This window comes from Myotis myotis, unplaced genomic scaffold (assembly GCF_014108235.1).
Source record: "Myotis myotis isolate mMyoMyo1 unplaced genomic scaffold, mMyoMyo1.p scaffold_m19_p_18, whole genome shotgun sequence".
Classification (NCBI taxonomy): Eukaryota; Metazoa; Chordata; class Mammalia; order Chiroptera; family Vespertilionidae; genus Myotis; species Myotis myotis.
The window spans coordinates 21,194,769-21,207,579 of NW_023416322.1; the positions used below are offsets into that span (position 1 = coordinate 21,194,769).

The 12,811-nt window shown below is 36.2% G+C and overlaps 1 protein-coding gene across 2 annotated transcripts in view; it reads right to left on the reverse strand.

Annotated features, from left to right (window-relative positions):
• Nucleotides 1-12,811, reverse strand: part of SOAT1 (sterol O-acyltransferase 1) — a 45,025-nt gene that overhangs the window by 21,672 nt on the left and 10,542 nt on the right. For both annotated transcript variants that reach the window (XM_036343583.1, XM_036343584.1), the window contains exons 2-3: nucleotides 11,125-11,247; nucleotides 1,248-1,306 (exon numbers count right to left, since the gene is read on the reverse strand). In XM_036343583.1, coding sequence (XP_036199476.1) covers nucleotides 1,248-1,306; nucleotides 11,125-11,239 — 174 coding nt within the window. In that variant the 5' untranslated portion in view covers nucleotides 11,240-11,247. The remainder of the gene's footprint in view (nucleotides 1-1,247; nucleotides 1,307-11,124; nucleotides 11,248-12,811) is intronic.

The following is a 12,811-nucleotide window of genomic DNA, read 5'->3' on the forward strand; positions in this document are numbered from 1 at the left end:
GTTGAATTCTTGAGACAGCCTTACTGGCACCCAAGAAGTGCTTGTTAGCATGGAGGGAACCTACACTCCCATGTTAGAACTGGGTCCAAGAACCCCATATAAATATGATGCTAAAAAATAAAAATTTCTAAATTTGTTATTCTAAATAAGTGCATATGTACATGCATGCACATGTAACTAAATTAATAGATAAGAACAGGGCTATTTCATCTATAGCATTGGATATTCAGATATTCATGTTGGCCAACAAATTCTTTTTTTTTTTTTTTTTAAATATATTTTATTGATTTTCCACAGAGAGGGAGAGAGATAGAAACATCGATGAGAGAGGAACATCGATCAGCTGCCTCCTGCACATCCCCCACTGGGGAAGCGCCCGCAACCCAGGCACATGCCCTTGACCGGAATCGAACCCGGGACCTTTCAGTCCGCAGGCCGACGCTCCATCCACTGAGCCAAACCGGTTTCGGCAATAAATTCTTAAAGTAATCTCAGAAAAAGGGGAGGCTGCCTTGAAGTCAACTTACATTCACGCACACACAGTATTTTTTAAAACTGTTCTTTGTCCTCCAGAATTCCCTGAGGGAACTGCTCAATTCTGATTTACAGACTGCTTGCCCAGCTTGGAATGGCTCCACTTGGCTGTTTTTGAATTGACATTTTCCCTACATCCCTAAAAGGGAATCTGCTTCTGGATTCAGATGGATCATTTACTGATTCATAGAAATCACCTTGCTACTTTCACAAAATACCTACAGATAGTCATATAGAAATTCAACTTTAACATGCTTCACTAAAACCAAGTTTTGCTGGTCAAAGTCAGAAAAATGACAGTGACGGATGGGATAGAAAAGAGCAACCTGGTTCTTATATAGAATGACAAGGTAGCAGACCTATGCTCCTGCTCCACAGAAGGACAGACAATGTTAACTGATAAGAAAGATAAATAATTCTTTAAAGACTTTATCATTAAAAATTTACTAAACAAAACTCTTTACCCTAACACTCTTTTTTTTTTCAGAGAGAAAGGAAGAGTGAGAGTGAGATAGAAACATCAATGATGAGAATCATTGACTGGCTGCCTCCTGCAGGCCCCCTACTAGGGATCAAGCCCATAACCTGGGCAAATGCCCTTGATGGGAATCGAACCTAGGACCCTTCAGCCCGCAGGCTGACGCTCTATCCACTGAGCAAAACCAGCCAGAGCACACTCTACATTTTTGTTTCTGGAAGAGGGAGTTACTTACCTCTGCCTCTGCTGTCAACTGTTTCTTCTTTGCAATTAACTCTTTTATGTCAACCCGGCCTAAGGAAAAAAAAGTAGCTTTTAAGTTGATGGATACCAGCACAATTTTTTCTTTTTACCAGCACTATTTAAATCATGAAGTTGAAAACCAAACAAACAGAAAGGATGACTAAGTAAACTACAGTACTACCACAAAACATGACAGCTCTTGAAAATGAAGCACGAGTAATATAAACAGAAGGAAATTTATATATAAAAATGCTAAGTAGAAAAACCAAAACTACTATACGTATACACAGTAATTACAACTATATATTAATCATATAATGCAATAAGATACAATTCTGACAGCATGGGAAATTAGATTCTCTGAGTGGATCCTGCAACTGTGACTAATAAAATGCACAAGCAACATTAAAAAATAGATAAATTGGACTTTAATATCTTTAAAAAAACATTTTTTTTTTTTTTTTTGCTGCAAAAGACAGGACACTATCAAGAAAATAAAAAGACAAGTCACAAAATGGGGGCGGGGGGGCGGACTTGAAAATATAATCAGGATCTTGCAGCCACAATATATAAAGAATCCTTACAACTCAAATATAAAGACAAATAATCCAATTTAAATATAGGCAATGTATCTGATCAGACCCTTTTCCAAGAAAGATATAGAAATGGTCAATACAACTTGAAAAGATGTTCAACATCACTGGTCATCAGGAAAATGCAAATCAAAACCACAGTGCACGAGGATGGCCATAATCAAAAACACATAAGTATTACCCAGCTGGCATGGCTCAGTGATTGAGCATCGACCTATGAACCAGTACGTCACAGTTTGATTCCTGGTCAGGACACATGCCGGGGTTGCAGGCTTGATCCCCAGTGTGGGGGATGCAGGAGGCAGCTGATCAATGATTCTCTTTCTCAACATTGATGTTTCTATCTCTCTCTCCCTTCCTCTCTGAAATCAAATATATATATATAAAATAAGCTCTCATTAAAATTTTTTTGAATAATTCTTGAAGAAATCATAGAATGGCTTTGCTTTCAGCTCTGCTGGGTCCCCAGCTGCACTGCACTGTTTCCAGGACTGGTTCAAGGAAATCGGGACTCTAGAAACCGAGGGCTATAACTCCACACAAATAAAGCTTTCTACCACATCTCATCCTCCCGTGGGGGGCCTCTGGAAATTCTTATTCCAGCAGCATCCCAAGAACCCTACTCCCACTAGCAACAAAGAAATTCCACCCGTGCAATTCTCTGATCACACTAGCAAAGTGGTTTACACTTCCCATCTTCCCTTTCTCACTAGCTATTCATTCCCAACCTATTTCTGCAGCTCTTCTCCTTCAGGGGTTACTATGGAGCCCAAATTTCTAAATCTTCATCCTCATTAAACCTGCTACAAATGCCAACATTTATGAACTATTTATCACGCATCATCTCATTTATTCTTTATAACAACCCAGTAGATAAGCAAAAGAGTTGGTTTCATATCTATTTTAAAAAATGAAGAAACTAAGAATCAAAGAAATTAAAAAACTTGACCACAAGTCACATAGCCAGTAAGTAACTGAGCAAAGAAGTAAAACTAGGGGTCTCTGTGCCCTAGTCATGCATTGTGCATCATAAAAAAGTTAAAAATAAAAACAATCAAGGCCTGTAGTGACTAAATTCCTAAAGATGACTAAAGAGTACTCAGCAGTGACTAATAACCACTTCTTCGTTTCAGTTATTTTAACAAACATATTCTTTGTCTCCTTGTAGCAAGTACAGAATTAGCTAGTGCGTAGGCACTAACAGGTTTTTATTGCCTAGAAGTTCAAACTCATTTTAAAATCCTAATCATTTTCTTAAAAACTCTCAATAAGTATGCCTTAGAACAGAGATTTTTAACCAGTATGCTGCAAGAATTTCTAAAACATTCAATATCTGACTATTTAGTCAGAGGTACTGACCTCTTTTCCCTTAAATTGTCAAATTAAAAAAAAAAAAAAGCCAACACAACAGTAACCATCCAGTGTGAAAGAATAAAAATTATATCTATTTTTTGTCAGATCAGCAAAAAATGTATTTTTGGTGTGCTGCAAGAATTTTAGTAATTACTTAATTTGTGCTGTGGTATGAAAAAATGTTGAAAATTGCTGCCTTAGAAGGTCATCCCCGTCTCGCCTTGCCCTCCAGAGATATCAGTAATCTAAGAGTCACATGGAAAGGTACTTTTATGTCCAGATAAAGAGCTATTGGATTTAGAACTATTCCTTGAAAGATATTTATCTATCTTTACAACAAAAAAGGGAGATAAAATGGTTCTAGTCTATCACCTTTTATTGCTCCACTGACCTCAAAAACCTTCTAAAAATCTCAACTAATCACATGTCTGTGTGACCATAAAGAAATGGATTCTGCCCTGACCGGTTTGGCTCAGTGGATGGAGCGTAGGCCTGCGGACTCAAGGGTCCCAGGTTCAATTCCGGTCAAGGACATGTACCTTGGTTGCAGGCACATCCCCAGTAGGGGGTGTGAAGGCAGCTGATCGATGTTTCTAACTCTCTATTCCCTCTCCCTTCTTCTCTGTAAAAAAATAAATAAAATATATTAAAAAAAAAATGGATTCTAAACTAGAAACAGGGTCAGTATACAAATAGTCATACAGAAGAGTTAATAGATAACATTGAAACAACTTAGCTAGCCATTTTGAAAAACTATACTAGAGACCTCTAACACTTATTATTAAAAATAAATTTCAAATGGATCAAATATTTGAATCCGAAAAACCTAAGTAAAAAATTTGTCTTCCTTTTTCATAATCTTAGATGATGTATAACATGACAAGGAATCTAAAAGCAATAAAATATGTGATTGATAAAAACTAAATGTGGCAAGGCACACCATAAGCAAAGTCAAAAAACATGTAACAAGCTAAAAAATATTCACAGTACATAATAATCAGAGGATTAATTTCCTTAGTAGAGAAGAGCTCTTTAAAAAAAAAGAAAAGAAAAATAACAGCCGCCAGAGAGGGAACAAAAATGGGCAAAGGACATGAACAGAGCTTTTAAAGAAAGAAATATATAGTCAGTAAGTATATTTTAAAAGTTCTCTACCACACTTATAATTTATGAGGACAAATTTATGCTATGTGTTTTACTCCCATAAATTGCAAGTTTAAAAAAAAAATTGGTGAAGACACATTGGCAAGAGTATGGGGCAATAATATAGATGGGAATGTAAAGTGGTATAACATTTTGAGAAGTAAATTTAGTAATATCTTAATTTTAAATGCAAAAACTCTTTGACTCAGCAATTTCACTTTTAAGAATGTATCCTACAAGTACACTAGCACAAGTAAGCAATGATACTGTTTCAAGGATATTCTGTAGAGCACTATTATAATTCTGAAACCCTGGAAATAACTTAAATGCCCATCCATAAAAATAAGTTAAATAAATTACCAAGCATTTGTGCAACAGAAATACTACACAGATACTTTTAAAAGAATAACACTTATATACATATCCTGAATAAAAAGATGTCTAAGACTTACTAAGTTTAGAAAAAGCAAACTGCAGAAAATATTCCAAACACAATGCCACACGTAGGGAAAGAAACAAAACATGACTACTTAAGGAGAATTATTACTTAATGACTTTCTATGATGCCTGCATTTTTAAATGAGTATATATTACTTTAAATTCAAAGATTTATAAGCATATTTCAGCATTTTTTTTAATGAAACCAAAATATCTTGCATTTCTTGAATAAGGACTATGAAGACAAAATAGCCCCAGTATATAGCATGAGGACAACAAATTGAGATTTTAAAGGGATAATGTGAATAATCTACAAAAGCAATAAATGGAAATACCAATCACAATTGGCCTATAACTTTTTCAAAGCTAAAAACAGATTTCTATTCTGTAATCAAAATAAATCCAGGAACTATGTTACTCAATCAGAGTTAACTTTGGTTTATTTTTCTTTTATCACACACCTGTATCAACTGTGTGGGTTATCCACACAGGGGTGAGCAAAAGTAGGTTTATAGTTGTGAGTATGCAAAACAGAGTTAATAAAACTATTGCAATAATCATAACCTGTGTCTCTTTCCATACAAATAACTGTACACCTACTTTTGCCCACCCCTGTATATACAGTAAGAGAATTAGCCTTAGTATCACTAAACTTTTATAACATCATATGATTCTATTTTTAAATCCAAAGAGAGAATGTCTGGTAGAAATATTAAAATATTTAATGTAAAAAAACAAACAAACAAAAAGATCTCATGTAGATTTTAATTCTTAGTTGATTTATTATATATATAGCAGAGAACTGTAAAGCTACCTAAGGATCTGGGACAGAGAGCTACAGCACCATCAAGGAGAAGATAAAATAATACCTTAATGAACCTATGATATGTTTTGCTTAATATCATATTGCAAACAGTGCTTTCACACTTGCCCTCCTTTGTTCTGCAAGAGGAAATCTAAGCACTGACAGGCTATAAGTCATCCACTATGTAGGCAGTCAGTCATGACTACACACTCAGTTAAGACTTCAAGCCCTACCTTCTCACTTCCTCCTGGCCTTTCCAATTTTGTCTTTTTATCTATGAAAACAAAACACAAATCCATCTGTACTACTCCCCCTGCCCCCAGCAATCCTCTCTAAAAGTAAACAAAACACCATACACATAATCTATATTGTCTTAAACTCCATGCCTTTGTGAACTCCTATCTTCTGGCCTGAAAGCTTTCTCCCAGTCTCTTGTTCAAAGGCCAAATTCTACTTCTGTGAGACTTCCTTCCGTTCTAAAGGAAGGTACCTACCCTCACCCTATTAGTCTCCTATTCCATTTAGTTACTATAATTTACTTAACTCCTATTTATAACATAGGACTGCTTTCTGTTTTCGTATCGTATTTATCTGAACTATTAGCAAACTTGGTACACTGCCTTATACACACATATATCAAAGGTGCTTAAGGACACTAGATTAACCTGAAGGCAGTACCAGGCTTTAATCTCAGATGCATGTGTTGCATGTAAGGGCATAATCAAATGACAGCTAAGACCAATTCTTATTCTAAGTGCCTAGAATTCCAAGATTTAACTTTTGATAAAGTTATTAAAATTAGATTCCAGAATGTTCTTTGTTTTATTATTGATTTTAAGGAGAGAGAGAGAATACTGATTTGTTGTTCCACTTATTAATGCATTCAATGGTTGCTTCTTTTATGTGTCCTGACCAGAGATCAAACCTTGGCATATCAGGACAACACTCTAACCAAATGAGTTACCTACCCAGCCAGGGCCAACAATGTTCTTGATAGAACAATGAAAAGATTAAAAAATACAAGCTCTTTCCTCAAACATTTTATCCATACATATTTCTTGCAACTACACCTTTAAAAACTGTCATAAAGTGAACTGTATTAATATTTTCCCCATTAGAAAATTGTTACAATTTATGATTATATTCCTGCCCCGGGTCTTGGCAACACGTGGAGATAAAATCGGGAAGAATATCTCATTAGAAGCAAAACATATCATAGACTTTCTTTCAAAATAGTACCTCATACCCCATTATTTAAAACTGAATGTACCCGTTATGCCTGGGCAAAATTGTACCCAAATGATTTTTTTTTTTAAAGAAGCTTTTGTGGGTTTTTTTGTTTGTTTTTATATATATTTTATTGATTTTTTACAGAGAGGAAGGGAAAGGGATAGAGAGTTCGAAACATTGATGAGAGAGAAACATCGATCAGCTGCCTCCTGCACACCCCCTACTGGGGATGTGCCTACAACCAAGGTACATGCCCCTGACCGGAATCGAACCTGGGACCCTTGAGTCGGCAGGCTGACTCTCTATCCACTGAGCCAAACTGGCCAGGGCCCCAAATGATTTTTTTAGCAACTCTCTAGAAGACAAATTTGCCTCAAATACATTTCACCACAGAAAACAATAATCACTGACAATATTTTGTAGGCCCTCTTAAAATGTGAAACCTTTATGGGCTGATTTTTTAGCATAATTCTTTTTTTTAAAAGTTTAAAAAGCTGTCAAAGAAAGTATCAGCTAATATCTTCCATTTCTTTTGACTAATCTTCCTGTAATGAGCTAAAACATTCAATATCCTTCTTTTGACCTTAAAAGCTATAAAAAGTATTAATTAATGCTCAGTAACTTTATTTCTGCTGGTAACTATGTTACCTCTCATTGCACAAAGCATTTTTCAAGTTAGTGAAATTTTTCATCTCTCAGAATATCATATAATCTACTCAAAAGGTTACATCATCAATGATTGAAAAAAATTTGAAGTAACAGGTACTCCCATATTGCCACTGGGAGTGCAATATTTCCAGAGGACAATCTGGCAATCTCTACCAAAATAATCTTATAATATGCATTCCCTTTGACCTAAAAACAATTTCTAGGAATGTATGCAAGGAAAAAATCACAACCATTTGGACTTTTGCTTATCTGCTTTTTCTAAAACAAACATGCTTTTGCCTTTATACTAAGGGGGGGAGGAAGGGAATGTACCCTCAACCTATTCAGTAGATAAAGGCTCTATGTGGACTGGTCAGTTTTATGATTAGATGCATATACTGGATGAAGGTGCAAGATTACAAAATAACTGGGTGGTTTTTTTTTCATTTTTTTGCCAAGGGATTTTCAAAATATGTTACAAAAGCCTGAAAGACATATAAAATATGTTACAAAATATGTTCTTTATGTTCAGATATTATCTATCTATCTATCATCTATCTATCTATCTACCTAGGTATTCTGCCAGTAAGATGCATGTCTCTAACTTTAACCTGCATATGAATCGCCTGAGAATATTAAAATGAAATTTTATTCAGTAAAGGTGCGGTGGGATGTTTCTAATAAGCTACCGGGTGGTGCAGATGTTCTGGGTCCTGGCTGGTGGGCCACACGGTCTGGCGTAGCATGGTGTCTTTTAAGTCCTTAAAACTTAAAGGCTACATTTTACCCACCTGCTTATTCCCCAAAGTGACCAAATATTTAAATAACTAGAGAAACACAATCTATTTTCAGATGAGCATTACTTAACATTAATCCAAGAAGGAGGTCATACTTAATTTACTAGTAAGCTTAAAAATTCAATTTTTAATATCTAAAACTTGGAATAGTTGAAACTTAATAAACTAAACAACGAGGAGTACTGAAAATATGTAGAATTAGAGTAATTTAAACACATTTTTAAATTGGGACATAAAGAGAAAATTGTATCTGGTGATAGACAGTTTCAATAAAAAGTAATTTTTCTGTCTCTAAGACAAACAAAATGGATTATTACCCAGTCCCTAAATCATGAAAGGAGAATGTTTCTACCCAATGTTGGCTCAAATTTCCCGTTTTATATCACACTAAAACTAGCCCATATGCAATATGAATATTTTGTAAGTAGCTAACTAAGAGTTCAGCAATCAATACACTTCATTATGCAAATGTAAGCTGAAACATTTTGGGGATCCAGCTGCTATTATTTACAATTAAATTTAAGTAGGAAAAGCAAAAGAATGTTTCTTTATTTAAGAAGTTCATGGTGCCAGACAACTTGTCTCAAAGTTTCACTTCTATTTGTTAACCAAACAAGCCTCAAACTTTCAAATCCATGTTGAAATGAAACCTATACAAATGTCATTGCAAAAATAAATAGCCTGAGGCAATAAATGACATATAAGTTGGAACTATCAATCTTAAGTATAAACTTGACCTTAGCAAGCACTATGCCATACTTATCTTTGTATTCGTGTGCTAAACAGACTTGGATATAAGAATAAAACTTCCTAATCTCTCTACCTCTCCCAAGATTTATAGCCCGGTAGTGAACTAGGTTAGTTATCCTGGTTATTACTTTCAGGCTCATTACAACTATATTAAGAGAGTAATTAGTAGCAGTTATTCATAAAAATCCAATTATGTTAATTGCAGAGGGAGGGTTTCTTATTCATTTAACTCAAAGCTCCATGAGGACTGATCACTGCTGTAAGCCTCAGCTCCTAGCAGGGCACCAATCATTGGTAGGTTAGGTGGCTGAAGAAATGAATAAATGATCGGCCCAAACCAATATGCTCAATTAATATTTGACAAAGGAGGCAAGAACATACAATGGAGTCAAGATAGTCTCTTCAATAAATGGTGTTGGGGAAATTGGACAGATACATGCAAGAAAATGAAACTAGACCACCAACTTACACCATACACAAAAATAAACTCAAAATGGATAAAGGACTTAAATATATGACGGGAAACCATACAAATAGTAGAAGAATCCAAAGGCAACAAAATCTCAGACATATGACGAAGCAATTTCTTCACTGATACAGCTCCTAGGGCACTTGAAACTAAAGAGAAAATGAACAAATGGGACTACATCAAAATAAAAAGCTTCTGCACAGCAAAAGAAACCATCAACAAAACAACAAGAAAGCCCACTGCGTGGGAAAACATATTTGCCAATGTCATATCTGATAAGGGCCTAATCTCCAAAATTTATAGGGAACTCATACAACTTAACAAAAGGAAGATAAACAATCCAATCAAAAAATAGGCAAAGGATCTAAATAGACACCTTTCAAAAGAGGACATTCAGAAAGCCAAGAGACATATGAAAACATGCTCAAAGTCACTAATCATCCGAGAGAGATGCAAATCAAAACAACAATGAGGTACCATCTCACACCTGTCGGAATGGCTATCATCAACAAATCAACAAATGACAAGTGCTGGAGAGGATTCGGAGAAAAGGGAACACTCGTGCACTGCTGGTGGGAATGCAGACTGGTGCAGCCACTATGGAAGACAGTATGGAGTTTCCTCAAAAAGTTAAAAATGGAACTCCCATTTGACCCAGTGATCCCACTTCTAGGAATATATCCCAAGAAACCAGAAACACCAATCAGAAAGGATATATGTACCCCTATGTTCATAGCAGCACAATTCACCATAGCTAAAATCTGGAAACAGCCTAAGTGCCCATCAGTAGATGAATGGATTAGAAAACTGTGGTACATCTACACAATGGAATACTATGCTGCTGTAAAAAAGAAGGAACTCATACCATTTGCAAGAGCATGGATGGAACTGGAGAGCATTATGCTAAGTGAAATAAGCCAGTCAATGAAGGAAAAATATCACATGATCTCATTCATTCATGGACAATAAAGACCATTATAAACTTATGAACAAAAATAGATACAGAGGCAGAGCTGCCTCAAACAGATTGTCAAACTGCAGCAGGAAGGCCGGGGAGAGTAGGGGGGCAGAAGAGGGGGGTAAGAGATCAACCGAAGGACTTATATGCATGCATATAAGCATAACCAATGGACATAAGACACTGGGGGGTAGGGGAAGCCAGGGGATTGTCAAGGGCGGGGGAAAAAGGATACATATGTAATACCCTTTATAATACTTTAAGCAATAAAACAATTAAAAAAAAAGAGAAATGAATAAATGGATGAATGGTGTCTAAAACATAGTAGATACCCAAAAAATATTCACTGAATTAATTAAGAGCTTGTTTTTCTAATTTATCATTACATGAAACACTATGTAATATAAATCCTACATTAAAGTATACATTGCAAACTCCATTTACATCAATAAAACTCACCTCTATGAGATGTGCTGTGTCACCATTAGTATCTACGGTGGCTGTGACTGACAATTAAATTGGTGTTCCTTTACATTCTCAGTATAGTTTTCCCTTCTGCATCTTTGCAGTGCCTGTCAGCATATCCATGTATAATAAAGAGAGCTAAAGAAATGGCTCAGTGTTCTAGAACATGAATTTGCTCTCTTTCATTAATTCACCTAAAAAAAAAAATTAAAAGCCTCACCATTACTAGGTGTCTCTGGGGCCTGCTTTGCAGGGCTTCCCTGGTCTTCCTTTTCTTCAGGATCGTCACTGGACTTTGACAGCCGTTTTCTTAGAGACATCTCTTCGCCCACCATTGTGTTAGCTAGGAAAAAAGATGCAAAAAGTTTTGAACCAAGTATCTGGTTTAGGCAAATTTCACAATATCACGATATTCAGAGGTAAAAGAATGATATATACTCTCCCTTCTGTTTTACTTTGATCATGTTTAAGCATTTTCTGAGTACAAGATACTATAACAAATGTGAAGAAATTAGTCCCTATAAAGTAACTGACTGGTTTCAAAGGCTCTTATTTAACCAAGCCCTCATTCTTAAAGAACATTTTAATTGAACAAACAAGGCATAAGCATATGAAAAATCAAGAATTCAATAATGAAAGGTAAGTACAAAGATGCCGCAAGGCAGAGTACGATGAACAGTCAAGTCAATGGAGAAAACAATAATATCTGAAGGTCAGAGACAGAAGAGAGCATTAAAAGATGTAAAGGTTTCACAGAATAGAAGGTATCTGGACGTAGTCTTGAAGGAGGAGAACAGGGCACTCATGGGTAAGAAAGGATTAAAACAAGGAGCCCTGTTCAAGAGATCACAGCAGACCACTTTACAAGAGGACAAGAAACAAGCTTTTGTTGAGTATCTACAAAGTGCAAGGACTATATGTGCTTTCCATTTTCCCATCTAATCTTCATCATAACTCTGCAAAACAGATGGTGTTACTCCTGGTTTCCATATGAGAAAAAAATAAGGCTCAAAGTAGTTACTGTCTATACCTTCCACCCCCACACCAGTTGCATAAGTTGGATTTATTAGGAACGCACACCGTGGGAAACTGTGGGGTGACTCAGTAAGGGGGTATTAGAACTGACTTACTTAGGATTTGGAACTTGGCTAGGTGATTTTGGGTGAGAGTACAAAGAAGCAGAGGGTCACTGTTCCTTGGGGATGTCAGAAAGCCGAGACAATGCTATGACTGGGTTTCTCAACACATCTCTATAGGAAGGCTCCCTAGAAGGAAGATAAAGCTGGAATTGATAAAGCAGAAACCCTAACTGATGTTTGCCTGGGGAGGAGGACGCTGGAAATGTTGTGACTTGGACAATGACCATGTTTTGTTTGTGTTCAGACATGATGATGACATGGACATTTTTTGTCTTGACCCATCGTGGTCACAGAATGGCCTTTTCTGATGCTGACGGGCAATGAAATTGTTTTCAACGGAACACCAAGAACCAGCTCTAAGCGCCGGGCTAGCTAGCAGCATCACCGAGGCCTAGCTGACAGCCCCGTGCAGCTCTCGGGTGCCAAGGCTGCTTTCCTCCTTCTCTTTACAGTAACCTGTGGAGACCAAACAGCTAATGACAGGGTCAGATTTGAATCCGGGTCCAATCCAAACAACACTATTTCAATTTTTTTAAAGTTGATAAAAGAGAAATATGACGAGAGGACAGACTAGAAAAGAGAGCTGGAATCAAATTGTAAAGGCCTAAGAAATTAGGATTTTTTTTTCTTTCTGTTAGGCAGTGGTGAGCCATTTTAAGCACTGGAAAATACAATCAAAGTCAAATTTTGACAGATCAATGTCAAGACATAATAAGGCTTACTCCAAAGCAGTGTTTATTATCTATTACATTCTCATTAATCTGAAGC